The 19,808-nt window shown below is 46.0% G+C and overlaps 1 protein-coding gene across 1 annotated transcript in view; it reads left to right on the forward strand.

The window, feature by feature from the left end:
* TRPC7 (transient receptor potential cation channel subfamily C member 7) overlaps positions 1-19,808 on the forward strand; it is a gene marked incomplete at its 5' end in the record, with an annotated part of 123,545 nt that overhangs the window by 82,490 nt on the left and 21,247 nt on the right. The window contains 2 exons of the mRNA XM_049707869.1: positions 3,631-3,864; positions 9,218-9,482. Of these exons, the coding sequence (XP_049563826.1) occupies positions 3,631-3,864; positions 9,218-9,482 (499 nt within the window). The remainder of the gene's footprint in view (positions 1-3,630; positions 3,865-9,217; positions 9,483-19,808) is intronic.

Here is a 19,808-nt window from a genome sequence, read left to right on the forward strand (position 1 = left end):
CAAACAGTCCCCTGGACGTTTTTATTACAGCATCTGTCACCCTATAGCACTACTGTTTGTGGACACATGTCTCTAGCACTAGACCGAGCTTGCTGGGGAAGGGATAGCATCTTCTTGGTTGTGGTATCCCCAGAATGGTGCCTGGCACAAAGTCAGAGCTCAACACTGTCCGTTAAGTGGTAAATGAGTTCCTGACCAGTGAGAGTAAGTCTGTGCCTAGTAGAGGCCATGGTGAGCGACAGCACAGTGGAAAGAAGGTCCTGAACCGCCTGTGTGACTTTGGATAATTTACTTGCCATCTTCATACACGAGCCTGTTCATCTGTAAAGTGGAGATAATGACAGTCGGTACCGATCAAGCTGGAAGGAAGCTTTAGTGTTGGAGAAGTGTTTAGCACAGGGCCTAGCACCTAGCAGGTCCTCAACGATGGTCAGCTACTAAAATTAGAGATGGGGATGAGATTTCTTAGAAAATGTTTGCATCTATTAATATCCTCTCCTTGCCTGGAAAACAAATGAACCTTGAATGTGTATGAGGCCCAGATTTGTTTCAAAGGACCTGCCACTGAGATGGTGTTTGGATGTTAGGGCCTGAGGATTGAGGGCTTCTAGGGAGATTCTCCCCCCTGTGAGTTAACAGAACACCTATATCCTGACCCAGTGATCAGAAGTTGACCCAAAACAACAGACAAGCCTCCCAAGATGTGGTTAGGGGGCGTTGGGACAGTGTAGAGAAGCCCTATGTAGAGGAAGGGGCTATGACCATTTAAGGAATGCACACAGTTAAGTCTCACAGGACTTTGAAGGGGGATCCCTTCTGAATAGCATCTGAGGCAGGAATGGGAGTGAACCACCTTTGGAACTGTCAAGCCCCATCTCAGCAGCCTGCATGCCGTTACTTAGAACCTGCCTAAATAAAGCTACTCATTTCCCTCAAGGCCTCCCAGCATTTCCCAACCTGTTCCTCTGCTAGTCATCCTCATTAATTATCAGTGACCATGCTCTCTGCGCTCCAGGCATCCCTCAGTGAAGGGGAGTTTGCCTGAAGGAGGCTCCACTGCCCAACATCCTTACTCTCTAAGCCCCTGGACTCTATATACTCTTCTGATTGACATGCTAGAGGCAAAAGTCCAGGGGGCTCAGGTTGGATATAAAATGCTGAACTACCCTCAGCACCCTGGAAGCAGGGGACCTAATTTCACTCACTGAAGTACTTAATTTCACACATTTCTTTTTTAATTAAGCATTCCTGCTGCTCAAACCCTTGGGCCCATGCTACTTTTACTCATGGACTTGGAATAATTTAAATTAGTCTGGGTAAGTTAATATGTAAATCTAGGAAGACTGATGTGGGCATTGGACCAGGGAGGAAGTGATTTGCAATGCCCAATGAGGAGCCTCTGTATTGGTCAGAAAAGTCAGTTTACTGTAAATAATTTGCATTTCAGATTCATAGAGCTTCTAGTGCTGGAAATTACCCCAAAGCCTCAAGAAAATCAAGGGACTTATCCAAGGTCACATACCCAGTAACAGTGACAAAGGTAGAACTGAACCCAGGGCTTCCTGAATTAAAATAATTGATAACCTGTAATTCTCCTAGTGCTCAGCAAAAACCAGTTCCACTAAGACATTAGGAATTTTAATTGGGGGGCAGGGGCATAGAGGAAAGCAACAACATTTTTTCCAGCCTGTAATGGTTTTTCCAATAACATATTTTAAATATCTATTTGAACAGGCACAGATGAAAGTACATTTCATTGTTAAGGAAATTTTACTTCACTGAATTACCACAAAAATTTTCAAAGTGTAAGCTTGGGAAGTATGGCTTTGTTAAAGAAAAAAAGGGGGGAGCAAGGTGTGTGTGGTGCGGGTAGTCTTGTAAACAGACCTGCGATGTTTGGGGACACTTCCTGCTGTCCCCCTCCAATTTGATACAGACATGCAGCTCTTAGAATCTGTTTCATCAAACAAAGCCACAACTTCTCTAAACAGCTGTGGAAGAGGCAGGAGGAACCTGGGAAGGCAGGCCATGATGTCTGATGCACGAGAGCCAGGGGAGTGCCGAGGGGCTGGCAGTGTTAACCTTTAGGGGATATGTGGTCAATGAGCTGGAATTGTTTCACTAACCAATCAGTTACTGATTCTTTTACCATATTAACCTTCTAAGTATGCAGGTGAAGTGTAGCACGGCGTAACACAGAATGGGCTAGTTCTGCATCAAATCTTTCCTACGTCTGAGTAGCTGTAAACTCTCTGATGTTAATCAGAAAATATTCAAGAGTCTTTTTTCTTCATTATCTGCTTTCAACTCAATTCTGTTTCCTGGAGAAGCAAAGAGCATAGTGGTCAAGAGCATGGGACTCTAGGAGGAGACCTTCTGGACTCAAATTTCAGATCTCCTGCCTCCTATCTGGGCACATTACAATTCACTATGTCTAAGGAAATATTAGCTGTAAAACTGGGATAATAAGAGAATGTACTTCATAGGGTTACTGCAAAGATTTGAGGGAGTTAATATGTACACATACATGTACATAATGTGTATATATTATAACAGATATAATATGTACACATAGTAGGTGCTCAAAATGTTACCAACTAATTTTTAATAATCTAAACTAATTTAATAATCAATGAAGATAAAGGTAGAGAATAGCAATATTCAATAGAAATACAAGGCAAGCCACACCATAAGCCACATATTTAATTTAAAATTTTCTAATAGCCATATTATAAAAAGAAAGATGTGAAATTAGTAATAAGAGATTTTATTTGACTCAGTATATCTAAAATATCATTTCAGATTTTAAAATGTTGAGATATTTTACATTTTTTGTAAAAAGTCTTTGAAATCTGGTGTGTATTCTACTTATTCGGCATCCCTCAATTTAACTGGCCACATTTCAATTGCTCAGTATCCACATGTGACTAGTGGCTACGATACTGGATAGTACAGGTATATAAGGATACACACCCAGTTGTTAGTCTCAGCTACCTCAGGAGGCTGGCTTAGGGGTGGGATGGGGGAAATAGCAACATCTCGTTGACTTCTACATCAACATGTAACAGTGAAGACATATGTCTTTAAAATCCAATAAGTTATAAAAGAGTAAGGAAAAGAAAAACTAATAACCCAAAACTAATGTTCACTGAAAAATTCGTAGAAATATAAAGGAAAGCATTCTAATCAGGGAGTTAGGAGAACTGGGTTCTAGGACGTATGTGGGACCTTCAGAAAACCCTTTCCCATTCCTGGACCTCAGTTTCGTTATACCTAGTTTAGAACTGGATGATTCCTTATAACCTCCCAGTTCTTAAAATATATAAATGTCAGCCATTACATTTCTCCTATATTTCCTCTAAGAATCTATCAATGGATGAGAACTCTCTCCTCTCACCTGGAGATGGTTTATCTGCAAGCAGAGAGACAGGTGACACGAATTCTTGCCGTCTGTGGGTTTCCTTACTGTAAATCTGCCTCTGAAGGCACGTTTTCGTTTGCTGCTGGCTCTCAACGTTCCCAGCTCCAAAGAACCCACATTTACATCTGTACCCTGGTTCCCTTCGTGCCCCCTATGGTCACACACGCCCGGAAATGCAAAATGAGCCTCACCTTCTCACTCTCCCGCAGGAATGATTTGGTCCGAATGCAAGGAAATCTGGGAGGAGGGGCCGCGGGAGTACGTGCTGCACCTGTGGAACCTGCTGGATTTCGGAATGCTGTCCATCTTCGTGGCCTCCTTCACCGCAAGGTTCATGGCCTTCCTGAAGGCCAGCGAGGCCCAGGTGTACGTGGACCAGCACGTGCAGGACGACACGCTCCACAACGTCTCACTTCCACCCGAAGTGGCCTACTTCACCTACGGTGAGTCCAGTCGGCGGCTGTTCGGCTACGCCTTCCGCTCCGCGCGCTTCCGGGGCGGGGCCAGGGGCCGTCAGCGTGGCTTGTCCCGCAGCTGGTGGTTTGTAACATGGGTGTGGCCAACTTTGGTGGTTTCTACTGTCAAAGCAGACACCGCCCCGCCACCCTCCAAGAAAGCCCTAGTCCCTGCAATACAACCAGCTGAATAGAACGTGTAATTAGTGACTACGAGAAATGAATCGTTTTGTGTTGGAAAGGATCGATTTGTTTTGAGAAGGTTCTTGGAGCGTTTCGGGGGGGGATCCTTTTATTTTTTTTCTTTTTTAAAGAAATCTCATTTCTGATGTGGATCCAGGAGCTTTTCCTTACATATTGGATCCCTGTATTTTCTGCAAAAATAAGTCTTGCTTTCCCAGTTCAAAAGTTATTTTCTCATGGCAAGATAGGTTCTTAGAAGATGGCTTAATTCTTTCAAACCACAAGGCCATACAGTGTGAGATGCTAGATTGAATTTTTAGTAATAAGAGTTAAAGCATCCATTTATCAAGGATCCTCTAGGTGTCAGGAACTGTATAGACATTTTACACCATAAACTCCAATCATTGCAACAGCCCCACAGAAAGGATTTTGTTGTTGTTGTTCCTATTTTATAGAGGAAGAAACAGGTTTTCGTGGCATGGCTTACAATGTTCCCAGAAATACATTACTGCCTTGGATAGCAAGGGATCCTGGTCCAACATGAAATGAAAACGATGCAGAATGGCATAGTGTTTATGTTCGCAGGCTTTGGAGTTAGAGAGACCTGGATTCAAATCCTATTTCTGTAGCTTACTGTAAGGACTTGTTTACTAAATTTTTCTGACCCTCTATTTTCCCATATGTAAAACTGGGATAATACATGTCAGAAAGTTTGTTTCGAGGGTTAAATAAGATAGTGCACATGAAGAATTTTGCACTGTGTTCTGAAATATTAAATGCTCACTAATAGTAACAAGTTATTATCACTACTACCTCTGGGGTCATTTTCTGGCTCAATCACCGTAGCTTCTGTACTAAAAGAAAGATGAGTGGGGAGAAGAAACAATAGATATTTGTTGTTACTGGTAAATTAGCTGGACATTTAATAGGCACTCACTAGTGGCAGGAAAGGTTTGAATGTCAAATGTCCCTGTTAGATGGAAGACACGTGGTGTGTGTGACCACAGAATCTTCATGATCAGGTACAGCAATGATCTCCAGAAGCTTGGCCACTTAACACAAAACTTGAGTTGCTGCCCATATTCAATGTAGATTGTGTTACACAGATTATGTTACATGTAAATGTGGTAGGGAACCCCACACACACACTAAGAAATGGAGAGCCTTGTAGTATTACAAATCATCTACTCTTCATTTGTTGGTTTAGCAAATCCAGACATTTTAGAAGCATGGGTTTGCATATTTTCCCCTCTATGCTGCTCAGGGTTCGTTAAGGAAAGATGAGAGAATCTTGATACTGCATTGAATACTTTTCTTAGGGCTGTGATTCAAACCACAGTATTGCTTCTATTCCTTTTCTGGAATAGAATAGGAATTTTCCTATTCCTATTGCTTCTGTTGCTTCTAAAAGGACTTCTATTCCTTTTCTGGATTGTATTAAAGTCTCACCCATTAAAGTCTCACCCAACCCAAAGCTTTGCAGTTTATTGCCCTTGCAGTGTGGTTCACCCGGTACCCTTGAAATCTTTCGCATCTCAAAGGGTTCGCTTGTGCCCCAGTTATGGAGGCAGAGCGCCCTCTAGTGGTCATCCAGGCAATGGTTCCCTTCCAACCTCTACAGCACCAAGTAGGCAGGTGTTTTCCAGGTTATAATAGGGCAATTTTTCTCCTAGAAACAGCTCCAAGGGGAAGAAAATCCCTTTGTCTGAATCATCAAAGTGCTGTTTGCTTTTACACCCATCAAAATTCTTACAAGCCAGTCAAAGTAGAGTACTTTTCACTAAAAGTCCTGACCGGGTCACCAGGGTTTGACAACAGCTAAATCTATCTTAATATATTGATTATAGGAATGGCTTTTATTATTACGACTGAGGTTTAAGATGATAAATTATAGGGGAGAGAAAAAAGGAATTCCTTTTGGCGTCTGTTTGAAGAATCTGAGTCCTATTTCATGTTATCCAAATGTGTTATTTATCCATGGAGGGCAACAGATATATTGGAAAAATACATTTGTTCCCCTTACTTGTCTTTCTGAGTTTTATGACCTTGATGAGAACATAAAGTCTATAACTTTATATATTTCTGCATATAATTTAGAATGCAATACATGAGAGTCTGTGTCAAATGGAGGCCTGGCTCCCCTTACTAAAGATCTCTCACTGCTCTTTATGATTATAATTGTTTAACAGAGTCTAGCTTTGAAAATAAAGAAGAAAATTATTCTCTTCCATCTCCCTTGGGGTGCCAAGAATCACTATGTAATATCCTTGCTATCTGCATTTACCTAGCTCTGAAAAGGACCACATACCCCAAATCCAGTCTTTAGAATGGCAGTAATAATACCTCCTCTACAGGGCTGTTGTGAAAACTGCAGCTAATATAAGTGTAGGGGCTAATTTAGGTTTCTCTATGTTTCTCAGTTTAAGTTTCACTTAGTATTTCTCAACAGGGGCACAATTGACTTGTTCAGCTGGGCAGTTCTTATGGAACAGGTCTGTCTGGAGCATTGCAGGATATTAGCATCCCAATAAGACTCCTACCCAGTCATTGTGACAACCACAGATGCCCACACACACACTCTGCCTCAGGAGGAAGGTTCTACCCGCACTTGAAAATCACTGTATGTCTTGACACATAGAAGACAGCTTATTAAAGAAAGCTGCTGCTCCTTGCACCATTAGAACTACAATAGAAACACTTTACAGGTTTGCTCTGCTGAAGGAATATACCCAGGGCAGCTCAGACCCTCACCAGTGACCACAAGCAGAATCTCCCCAGCACAAGACAGGTCCCAGGACTCTTGCCACCTGAAAGAGGGATGTCATAGCAAACCTGGATGACTGGTCACCAGTTCTGGGGCCTTAGCTCAGTCAGGGAGCAACTCGCAGACACACACTGCCTGAGGAACCAAACCCAAGAGCATTTTCTCAGGCAAGAACCTTCAGATTCCTGGCCCCGTGTGAGCTCATTTGTTCTGATTTATGGCTAAACTTGTGGTTAGGATTTCATTCAGCCATTTAACAAACATTTATCAGCACCTGCTGTGTGGCAGACCCTTGTCCCCAGGAACCCCTGAGTGGCCTGCAATTTGTTTTCCAGCTAAGCACTTTACATAAATGATTTCATTTCATCCTCACCACATTGATATTATCCCCAATTTGCAGATGGGGAAAATGAGGCTTAAAAAGTTAATTGGACAGCCTCTTCAATAAGTGGTGCTGGGAAAACTGGACAGCTACATGTAAAAGGATGAAATTAGAACATTCTCTAACACCACACACAAAAATAAACTCAAAATGGATTAAAGACCGAAATGTAAGGCCAGACACTATAAAACTCTTAGAGGAAAACATAGGCAGAACACTCTTTGACATAAATCGCTGTAATCTTTTTTGATACACCTCCTAGAGTAATGAAAATAAAAACAAAAATAAATAAATTGGACCTAATTAAACTTAAAAGCTTCTGCACAGCAAAGGAAACCATCAACAAAACAAAAAGACAACCCACAGAATGGGAGAAGATATTTGCAAATGATGCAACCAACAAGGGATTAATCTCCAAAATATATAATACAAACAGCTCATGCAGCTCAATATCAAAAAAACAAACAACCCAATCAAAAAATGGGCAGAAGATCTAAATAGACAGTTCTCCAAAAAAGACACACAGATGGCCAAAAACACATGAAAAGATGCTCAACATCACTAATTATAAGAGAAATGCAAATCAAAACTACAATGAGGTATCACCTCACATAGGTCGGAATGGTCATCATCAAAAAGTCTACAAATAATAAATGCTAGAGAGAGTGTGGAGAAAAAGGAACCCTCCTGTTGGTGGGAATGTAAACTGATACAGCCACTATGGAGAGCAGTATGGAGTTTCCTTAAAAAACTTAAAATAGAACTACTATATGATCCAGCAATCCCAATCCAAAATATATCCAGAGAAAACCCTAATTTGAAATGATACATGCACCCAAATGTTCATTGCAGCACTATTTACAATAGCCAAGACATGGAAGCCACCTAAAAGTCCATGAACAGAGGAATGGATAAAGAAGTGTGGTGTATATATATATAGATAGATATAGATATAGATATAGACACAATGGAATATTACTCAGCAATAAAAAAGAATGAAATAATGCCACTTGCAGCAACATGGATGGACCTAGAGATTATCATACTAAGTGAAGTAAGTCAGACAGAGAAAGACAAATATCATATAACACTTATATGTGGAATCTAATTTTTAAAAAAGATACAAATGAACTTATGTATGAAACAGAAGCAGACTTATAGATATCAAAAACAAACTTATGGTTTCCAAAGGGGAAATGTGGAGGGGAGGTATAAATCAGGAGCTTGGGATGAACATACACATACTACTATTTATAAGATAGATGACTGATGGGGACCTACAGTATAGCACAGGGAACTCTACCCTGTGATAACCTATATGAGAAAAGAACCTAAAACAGAATGAATATCTGTATATGTATAACTACATGAATCACTTGGCTATAAACCTGAAACTAACACAACACTGTAAATTAACTATAGTCCAATAAAATTAAAATATTAAAAATTTTCTAAATGACAATAAAAGATTTTAAAAGCAAAACGAAAAGGTTAATTGACTTGCCGAGAGTCATATTTTACATACAGCCACTGCGTAGAAAGGCCACTTTCGACCTCAGGTCTGTCTGACTCTAAGTCTGTGTGCCTCCCCACCACCTCCTTGTGAATGGGACAGCCCCTGCTTGCGGAGCTCAAACACTGGGAAGGAAGATAGGATAGCAAGCAGCATGGAGAGTACATGACAGGAGGGCACACGGGATACTGTGGGAGCAGCAACGGGTACAGGGAGGCTGCCCCAGCCTGTGGGGGGCACAGAAGGCTTCCTGAAAGAGATGACACCTGAGCAGAGTCTTGAAGGGTGACTGGGATTGAAGTGAGGGGAGAGTGTTCCAGGCAGATGGGCCAGCATGTTCCAAGAGGGAGGGTGGCACCTTCAATGTATAAGGATTAATTTAAAGACAAGGGCAGGAATGGCAAGGGATGAGGTTAGAGGCCTCTGAAGATGCCTAACTGGTTTCTCTTCCAGAGCAGATCCTGTTGCCCAGTGAGTAACCCGGATCGTTTTCTTTTAGCCAGGGACAAGTGGTGGCCTTCAGACCCTCAGATCATATCGGAAGGGCTGTATGCGATAGCTGTCGTGCTGAGCTTCTCTCGAATCGCGTACATCCTGCCAGCCAACGAGAGCTTTGGGCCCCTGCAGATCTCCCTGGGGAGAACTGTGAAAGATATCTTCAAGTTCATGGTCATTTTCATCATGGTATTTGTGGCCTTCATGATTGGGATGTTCAATCTGTACTCCTACTACCGAGGTGCAAAGTACAACCCAGCGTTTACAACGTGAGTACCCCTTTGCTCTCTCCTGGGGGGCTCTGCGGGCTTCCCAGGGATCCTTGGCAGCCTCTTGCAAGTGTCTCCTCACAGAGACTCGGGTTTCCTTGGCATTTCTAAAGCTTAAAGGCAACTTTATTCAAGGGTGGTTTCGAGTTCAGGTTCTGGAGTTGGAAAACCAGAAGAGCTGGGTTTAATCCTCACTTTGCCACTTACATGCTGTGTGGCCATGAGCATGTTCCTTAACTTCTCTGAGTCTTAGTTTCCTCATCTTTAAAATGAGGCAACTAATAATACGTGCTTAATAGGGACAGTGTGAGGATTCAATGAGCTGATTTAGCTGCCACACAGTAAACTAAATAAATGGAAGGAATTATTACTATTATGATTGTCTTAGCTATGTTACCTAGAAAACAAAGCCCTGGGCAGGTGTTGCATGCCAATATTTCACTGGAGAGAGGGAGTTGTAATCCAAATGAAATAAGATCAAAGGAAAAAAGGAAAAAAGGAAATGGCGTGTGTGGGGGGAGGGAAAGCACATACAGGTTGCTGACCTGGCCACCGTCTACCAAGGCATACAACTTGGTCACCACAGACTTCTACGGTGAGACATATAGTACTACGTCTCAGAATAGCCCATCAGGATAGAATTAGATAATTTATCAGCCAGACCTTCTCCATCTGCTGTCTTTTGCCTTTCATTACTCAGATTCACTCCACAGAACGTTAGTGTACCTACACTTCTAGGTCCGCCCCCAGGGAAGCCATATCTGCACAGCATGGGAGGTAGGTCTGCCTGTGGGCACAGGTCAGCAGCTCTCCGTGCCTGGCTGGGCAAACCAGTGCTGTGCACGGGCACCGAGCAAGTCCTGCAGGACCACGTGCCTCAGAAGCAGCAGGGAAGGCCCAGGCGAGGGAGGCTAGAGGCACGCGGTGTGACCGAGTGACAAGGCACTGTCAGGCCGACTGACTCCGGGGTCCCGAAGGAGCTGCCGCCTCCCCCACGGGGTGGTGTCGGAGCTCACTGAGCCTATGTCCACAAAGACCCAGAGCTCCCCCCCTCTGGGGGATGCCAAGGGGTCTCCTGGAGGGCCATCAGGAGCCGTGAGCAGTGGTCTAGTAGAAGGATCTGGCAAATCTGAGTTTACACTGGCACAGGCATTTCATAGCTAATGACCCTAAGCCAACAAGTCGCCTTGGCAACTCCTAAAATGGGAGGTGAAGCTGTGAATAGGATTTGATTGATCTGAGCCTCCGTGGCCTCACCGGCAAGATGGAAACAAGACTTCCCACCCTTGTGCATAAATACCTTCACACACAAACGAAGGGATTCTGGAAAGTGCCTGAAGCTCAGACGCGTTTCCAGTCCAGGTCCTGCCCCAGGCTCACCTGGTCCCAGAACTGCTCCCTGCCTTCATCAGGCTCCGGCCCAGAGTCTCGAGGGAAGGACAGTCAGGTCTCCAGCCACAAGCATGGCAGCTGGAACCCACAGGGCTAAGCACTTGCGGACACTGGTCCCCAAGAACCCCTGAGCGGCCTGGAATTTATTTTCCAGCCAGTGACAGTGGCGGAGCCGTACCATGCAGGCTCCTTGAGCAGGTCTCACCTTGCAAGGGGCCTCCACTTGACCCTTCTTCCAGAGAAATCACCCTTCAAGGGACGGTCCATGACTCGAAAAACCCAGACCAGGTGCGATGGACACTGTGCCCCTCAGCTCAGAATCGTGGACAGCGCTGCCCTGCCCGAGGAGAACTGCCCAGAAGGGTGGGCCTCTGATGCTGCTGAAGCACAAAAGCTGTTACTCGCGGAGGCAAAGAAGTAGTTTGTGTTCACAGAGAACAGGTGCCTGGCCAGCGCTGAGAAACGCACCCGAGGGGTGCCTGGCTCTGTGTCTCAGCACACCACACACCCCTGGCTCAGACAGACTAGGTTTCAGTCTGAGCTCTCCTCTTACTGGCTGTGTGACCTTGGGCAAGTGTTTAAGCCCCCTGGGCATTCATGTCCCCAGCTCTGAAGTGAGAATACCAAGATGGCCAGCTTCACAGGATTGTCGTAAGGATGCAAAAGGAAGAAATCAGATTGAATATAGTGCTTGGCATATAATAAGCCTTCAATGAATAATAGTGATCATAATGGAAATGATGAGTAATAAGGAGGAGGGGGCAGGATGAGCTGTAAGAAAGGACACCTGGGGACCGACTGGCTCTATAGGACCTTTCTGGACAGGGACCTAGCCTACCAATTGCCCACCAGATCAGGCCAAGTGCGTGAGTGGATCAGTTGGACTACTTTATAGCACTCCAACACTCAGTGATTAACTGTTGAAGGAATGAAATAAGCTTGACCCCAAAGCAAATTTGCTCTGGATCTGCTAGAGGCAAAGCTAACTGTACACACTCAGTGTGGGATGTATCGTTTATTGATGTCAAGATGTCAGTCAATACACAAAGACTCTCACCCTCCGTGGTAAGCCCTGATGTCCCTCCTGTGTTTCCAGTCTAGCACGATGTCTTGTACGTAGCATTGCTCACTAAATGCTTCGTAAACAAGAATGAGGGAATCAACAGGAGAAAGGAAGCCAGATTCGAGGCAGTAGGATAAGCAGTTGACTAGGAATCTGACCATGAGGACCTCTGTCCCCTTTCTCCTGCCCTGGGTGTTCTGTGCAATTCCCCTTTGCTCCCCCTACAAGGAGGCTGCACTGTCAGCCCACAGTCCCTCCGAAAGTTGGTAGCGCGACACATGAAAAATGAAAAAGGTCATGACTTAAGAGCAGGGCTGTCCAGGCCACAGATCTCAGCTGGACACAGCACAGCCAATCTATAAAGGGAGTCTCTGGGATCAGGAAAAGTCATGGGGAAAGGTAACAGCAGGAGGAAGGGCCAAAGCAATTGGCTTGTCCCATTGCTGGGAACTGAATGGAGCTTTCTAGATGTGAGAAACCCAACCAAAGAGGATTCAGACTCTCCAGGATGGGCAAGGGAGAGAAAAAGGCGAAAGCAAGCACAGTAAAGAAAGGACAGGATATTTATCGCCTTGGCAACTCCTAAAATGGGATGTGAAGCTGTGAATAGGATTTGATTGAACAGGAAAACAGTCAACAGAGTGGTGAAGTGGAGAGGAAAGAATGGATTTTTGTAAATGTCATCTCTTACCTTTTGACTGCTCTCTGGAGCGTATCGCCCCCTACCCCCAGCCCCCAGAGATCTTCTCTGATAAGCAAAAAGCCACAGGAGGATAAAGGATGCTCGTGCTTGAGGGGGACGCAGAGCTATTCTGAGCGCCAGCAATGTTGATGATGAAGTCCAGTGACTCCCTTGGTGAATGCTTCATAACAGCCCACACCCGGGCCACCCTGCCCAGCTCCGGATCATCCCTTTGGCCCACCCCCAGGGCGCCCTCTGTCTGTGTGTGGAATTTAGAGCTCTAGGGTAAGATGGTCCTCTCAGCTGCTTCTATCGAGTCAGAAGACTCAACGCTGCAGAAAGGAAATTTGGGCTGGAGCACACTGTGGGTACTCTTCCCCTATCTTGGCCCCCCTCAACCCCACCCCAGCCATGTTCAAGGACAGCTTGGGTCCCTAAGGGAGTCCACTTTGAAAGTCAGCTGTTAGGAACCAACAGACAGCTAGCTGTCTCACAAGAGCCCTGTTCACCTAGGGGTGTGGGCCCAGGCCAGCTCACAAAAGCCAGTCCCACCCGAATCCCACTGAGTTATAGTCCTGTCCCAGATGGAAGGGGGAGAGACAACCTGGGACAAAAGGAAAGAGAAGAAGAAAGGTTTCTCCACCAGCAACAGACCCACAGCCCTCAGCCAGGCCCCGCCCTAACCTCCAGTGTGTTCCAGTTCCGGAATCACCATACCTCCCTCCCCACCCCCAAATTCCCATCCCGTCCATCTGGCAGACCTCAGTGAGGGGAGGTAGAGGAAAACAGACAGACTGAACTGATTCTGCCCAAGGTATGAATAAACACACGGTGTGAACAGTCTTCATTGAGACCAGCGTTTCGCAGGCCACACCGGAATCATCCAGGGAGATGGCTAAACCTGAGTCTTCCCGGACCCCACCCCTGAGAGAGCCTAGTTACCTCCTTTCCAGGTAGGCCTAGAAGTCAGCACAAACAATCCACTGGGGGATTCCGATATAGGTGGTCTTAGGACCACACAGGGAGAAATGCTGATCTGATTCTACCTCATCATTACTCAGATGGGGAGACAGACCACGCTCAGCTCTGCGCACTGAAAAACAAAAAGAGCTTGTTAACCTAAGTGAGTGTGTTATTGATAGGATTTCAAGCTCTGTGCAGTCAGAATACGTAGCCAGATTCCAGCGGAGAGCATGGTCTGCCGTCACATCCTAGGAGCAGTTAGGAGGCAACTTTCCAGCCTCCTCTCCCTTCAGAACCAAAGGTCTGGTTATGTTTCACAGCTGCTTCAGTGTCGGGGGCTGGCGTGAAGGGAGGAGCAGGAAAAGGGGTACGTGTGCGCACGGGTTATTGGGTGGTGAGCTGGGCCTGCCTGCGCGTGACAGATGGGCACCAGCTGGCAGCTCACTGTCTCTAAGTCACTTCTGTTAGAAACTCCAAAATGACCAGAGGTGAGGAGGAGAAGGTGTGCAGACCAGTTTTATGCTCCCAGAGTATAAAATCTAAGTGTCCTGAGACGGGGGTAAGGAAGTGGAGGTGAAATCGCCTGAAAATGCATTTTCTTTCAAAGAGTCTTAAAGTTCTCAATTCCAACTGTTAGAAATTTTGTTCTTATTGGGAACATACCTTTGATTTTTATCATGGAAGTCAGTAGACAAATAGGATTTGCTTTTTGCAGTTTTGTTTTGCAGCCACCTTTGCTGGAATGCTCATGTTCCATAGGCAAAGGCTTTCTGCTTAGAGATCATATGGAAACCTTGGGGTCCAGCACTCTAGTTTCAGTGTTGGAAAAACAGAGACAAAAATCCTTGGCTCACTAATGAAATACAGCTGGGTGAGAATGTGTAGGAAAAGGGTGGCCTTCCCTATACTCGGACTGGTGACCATAAGAGGACAGGTACACAAAGAAGAATGGGAGGGGCTGGGGGCAATGAAGGGACCCAGAGCAGGGAAGTGAAGGGCTCTCTAACATAACCCAGGATGGGCTACTGGTCTTCTCTTTGGGTGAACTTGGCCTCCCCCACTTAATTTTGACTGGAGATTAAATGTAGGCCCTGGGCTTCCCTGGTGGCTCAGTGGTTAAGAATCCGCCTGCCAATGCAGGGTACACGGGTTCAAGCCCTGGTCCGGGAAGATCCCACATGCCGCGGAGCAACTAAGCCCGTGCACCACAACTACTGGGCCTGCGCTCTAGAGCCTGCCAGCCACAACTACTGAGCCCGCATGCTACAACTACTGAAGCCCGTGCACCTAAAGCCCGTGCTCCGCAACAAGAGAAGTCACCGCAATGAGAAGCCTGTGCACTGCAACGCTCGTCGCAACTAGAGAAAGCCGGCATGCAGCAACGAAGACCCTACCCAGCCAAAAATAAATTAAAAAAAAAAAAAATGTAGGCCCTGACCCTCAAAAGATGATCCCAGCTAATCTTTTGTAAAGGCTGTTGTGGAGTCAGCTTCATAGCATAGGCGGGTGGAGACATTGCTAATCAAAAAATACCTCTCTTAAGGTTATTCCGTTCCCCAGGGATCATTTTAATGGAAGGAACTTCAGCAGTGCTAGGCAAAATTAGAAGTTTCTATTTTCCATGACAGTCATGGAAAATTTCCATACGCTACAGAGAGACTCATATGCACACCAGGGGCAGAAGGCACTGACTCAGCTCCACCCACCTCAGTGGGGCTGCAGGAAAGCCAGTTCCTCCTTCCAGTGAACCTGGAGATGGGCACTGGGGCTGAGGCAGAGGCTCCTTGAGACTCTGCCCACACATACACCACCCCAGGACCACCGCACCACCCTGCTGTTGAACAACTCATGACAGACACATGATCTGCCCTCTCATTTAATCCACACAACAACAGAATGACATAGATACTACCACCAAGAACCTGAAACTCCGTGAGATATTGGACTTGCCCAAGACCACAGAGCCAAAAGAGGATTTGAACCCAGATCTGCATGGCTCCAAGCCTGTCGTCCACCTTTTTACCTGAAATTCCCCCACTCCCATACCAGGGCCTATGCTCTAAGGTAGAAGCTGAGTGCCTTTAAAAGTTGCGTCACTTTCCTGTGACACGAAATTCTAAAGAATAGCATACTAAATTCAGATTTTGATTATCATTGAGAACCTGATGATTCTGCATCTCAACTCTCAATAATCAGCCTGTGATTGTCCCCTGGGTAAAGCAGGTTTCTTTTCCAAAGTGTGCTCATTCATTTGACAAACATTATGAAGCAGATACTCCATGCCAAGTTCTGTTTTGGCCCTGGCGTCATAGAGATTAATAAGACAATCTTCCCATCCCTGAGGAATGCACAGACAAGTAGGGAATTCCAAAAAAAGGGGGGGGGGTGCATCAGTTATTTTACACCATGTGATCATCATCAAAGGGTACTTGGGCAGCACAGTGAGGAGGAAGCACTGAACTCTGCCTGGCAGGGTCAGGGGAGGCTTCATGGAGGGGGTGACCCTAAACGGAGGGTCTTGGAGGAGGGCACTCCAGCCTGTTTAAGGTAAAGGAGCAGGGCATTTTTAAGTGAAGGAGAAAGCAGCTGCCTCATTGCCCAGATGTGGATTTGTTCAGATGTTTCAATGCCTCATAATACGTGAAAATTTTCTTAACAACAACAAAAGCTGCTTCCAGTGGCAGTGTCTGGGGAAGGGACAACAAACACCATGTCTGGCCACAAAGGTGGCAAGAAGAAGCCCCTAAAGCAGCCCAAGAAACAGACCAAGAAGATGGATGAGATAAGATATTCATGCAGAAACAGAAAGGGGAGCAGAAGAAACTCTAGGAGCTAAAAGCAAAGGCTGAGGGGAAAGCCCCATGGCCAAGGTGCAAGTAAGAAATCTGCACAAAAGTAAGCTCTTCCTGGGCTTCCCTGGTGGTGCAGTGGTTGAGAATCCGCCTGCCGATGCAGGGGACACGGGTTCATGCCCCGGTCCGGGAGGATCCCACATGCCGCGGAGCGGCTGGGCCCGTGAGCCATGGCCGCTGAGCCTGCGCGTCCGGAGCCTGTGCTCCGCAACGGGAGAGGCCACAACAGTGAGAGGCCCGCGTACCGCAAAAAAAAATAAAATAAAATAAAAAAGAGGAAGCATGGTCGGATCTGCCCTCAGCAAGAGTGCTGTGGCAACAGTGCAAAGGATGGGTTGGAATGGATGGGAGAGGATGGGAGAGGATGGGAGGGGATGCCTGAGCTTGGTGCTGGGGGTTTTATGAGCAGAAGCATAAGAAGTCGGGATTCCTCCCCTCATGGAACTTGCAGACTGGTTGGGAAGACAGGTATTAATCAAATAGTCACAGGAATGAGGGCTCGTTTACAACTGAGCAAATGTTGTGAAGGAAATGCAGCCCCAAAGGGAGCTGATAGATCCATGAAGAGGCTGTGGACAGGGGATGGAGAAGGAGGCTGAGGTTAGAATGGATGAACCACGGTGACTGCCTGCACGTGGCTGGGGCTGGGGAGGGGGGGAGAAGGAGGACGTTCTCCAGGTTTTGACATCGGTAAGGCCCTAAAAGGATGTGGGGAGGGAATCAAGGAGAGCATGATGGGGAAGAGGGCAAGGTCCCGGTGATTCAGGAAAGATATAGGGGCTTTGACCTTCCCCAGGACCCATACCCAGCAGAGCTGAAGTCAAACACTCAGATCTACCTCCCAAAAGCATGGCTGAAGTGGTCCATATCCTAAAGGACTGCAGGAGCAGTGGGGCCTTAAAGAGGGCCCATCCTCAGCACCAAGGGACAAGCAGAGACTTGCTGAAGGGGTGAATGGGGCCCTTAAGCTAAAAATGCCATGTTGTGTTTTACAAACAGAAGAGCCTGAGACTTCCCTGGCCCAAGGAAGGGAGGAAAGGGAGATGGTCAGGTGAGCCATACAGGCCCAGAAACATCCAGAAGGGAGTGATGAGCCAGAGGGGCCTTCTGACAGCAAAGGGCCACAGCCCCAACAAGGATTCACCTGCAGAGGAGGTCCCACTAGGGCAGCCAAGGCTGGATTATACTGTCTGCCCTCATAAAACTCATCATAACCAATGGCCAGTTAAGAGAAATCAGCACAGCATCATGGGACCGTGGCCTCTGCCTGCTGAATGTGTGTGCAGGTGCGAATGTGGAATGCAGTCAGCCTCCTGGGCTTTAACGAGAAGAGATTTTCCCAGGATCCTGGGCCCGTGTTGAAATATGGGCATCCCTGATACAGAAGCATTATCATCATACTTTATCATATTTGAAAGTTATAATCTCACCTTTCATCTTATGAATTCAAGTTAGGCATAAGGGTTTGGGGGGAATGAGAGAACTCTTTATGCCCATTTTCATGTGGAGAAACTAGCACAGAGAGGTCTGAGACTTGATGGAGGAGATGGCAGTGGTCAATGCTGTGGCCCAGGTCAGGCTCATACAGGCTGGGCATCTGGAAATGACCTTTATGTGTCAAAAAGATAGTTTGGGTCTAATGTAATTTCTTATCTTCACATAATTCCCCAATAAGTGATAAAAATATAGATCTTTCCCTGAGCTACTTTAGAATGATTGTACCTATTACAGCAGACATTCTACTATCATATAATGTTTATTTATACCCTCTCCTCATGTTTATTCATGACATGAATTTTAAAAGCCTGGTAGCTTTGCGCTTCCGGAACGGGCTGAAAGCCCACAAAGTTTTGAGGAAAAAGACCTGATGGTCCATAGAAAATGTGCCCTTTTGGATGAGGCCTTCACAGCATATTTGCAGGCACTCCCCTCTATCTTATCCTCAAGGGACTCAAGTCCTCTATCTTATTCTAAGACTGAGTGTAGCATCTTCAACGGGGAAATTCTGACCCTTTATTCACTAAAATTCAATTCTAGGATGGGAATAAGGTTTAAACTGTCATTCTTCAAAGTGACAGGGACAGGAAACTGGACTGTCCAGGGTTCGCTCTAGAATATTAGCAGAAAAACATCTGTTAAGTGGGTCTGAGGCAAGCTAAGACCACATCACCCCGTGCCTCAGTTTCCCAGCTTCAACCATTCATTGACAAAAGATGTTTCCTGAGCCCCCACTGTGAGCCACACATTGTTCTGGGCACTGATGGCAGAGACGTGAGCCAATCGTGACCTTGTGGAGGTCACAATGCTCTGCGAATGGGAAAAGAGGCAAAATAATAACAATGATGATGATGATAAACAAATAGACAAATAAGAACATCTTAGGTTAAGTGCTGACAGCTAGGAAGGAAATAAAAGTGTCATGCAAAAGAATAATGAGAAACGGACCTCCTTCAGACATGGTCGGAGAAGGTTGACCTGACCATGTGACAATTAAGTTTAAAGTCAGGGGCACAGCACCCCGAGTGAGGGGCGAGCCAGAGTGAGGTCCGGGGAGCCTTGGCTGGGTGACTAGGTTTGACTGTTAGCCTGTGGAAAGCTGCTAAATGAGAGAGGCAGGATCTGATTCATATTTTTAAAGGATTATTCTGAGAATTGATTGTAGGGTATAAGAGTCTTTCAGGCCCTGTGCCAGGCAGTGTTTTATGCACCCCTCACAAACATTCTGTTAACTTATTTACAACAACCCTGTGAAGTAGAGATTATTGTTTTCCCATTCCGCAGCTAGAAAAAAAGAGGCACAGCGAGACAAAGTTATTTAGCAAAAAGCTCACAGTTAAACCCAGAACCTGTACTCCGCTTTACAACAGCCTCACCTCAACACTGGGATCAGGAACAGGGAATCAGAATATGCAACGGGGACTCATTCATTCAAAGAACAATGAATTTAGTTAGCACCTTCAGTGTGCCAGGTTCTGCACTAGGTTTGGGGTTTCAAGGGGGAAGAAAACATAACTCTGCCCTCAAGGAGCAACCGGGCTATCAGGGGGAGAGTTGGACCCTCAGTATGAATAAATCCGGGCTTTGTGCATCCCAGTTCCTCGGCCCTGATTCTGGGGCCAGACTCTTCTACTTCTGGACCGTCTAAATCACGCCTCATTTAGGGCCCAGGATAAACCAAGAGGTGATTCAGAGGACCATGGTGGGGGTGAGGTCCAGACTTCCTCAGGCATTGGACACTCTTGCCCTGACTGCCCTCAAGGCCGGTCCAACTGCTCTCAGTCTCCAGGTCTGGGCATTAGAGAAGCACAGCCCTGGTGCGGAGGTCTTTCTAGATTCCAAACACCTTCTAGCAGTCCCCACTGGGATGGCAAGTG

This window comes from Orcinus orca, chromosome 3, assembly GCF_937001465.1.
Source record: "Orcinus orca chromosome 3, mOrcOrc1.1, whole genome shotgun sequence".
Lineage (NCBI taxonomy): Eukaryota > Metazoa > Chordata > Mammalia > Artiodactyla > Delphinidae > Orcinus > Orcinus orca.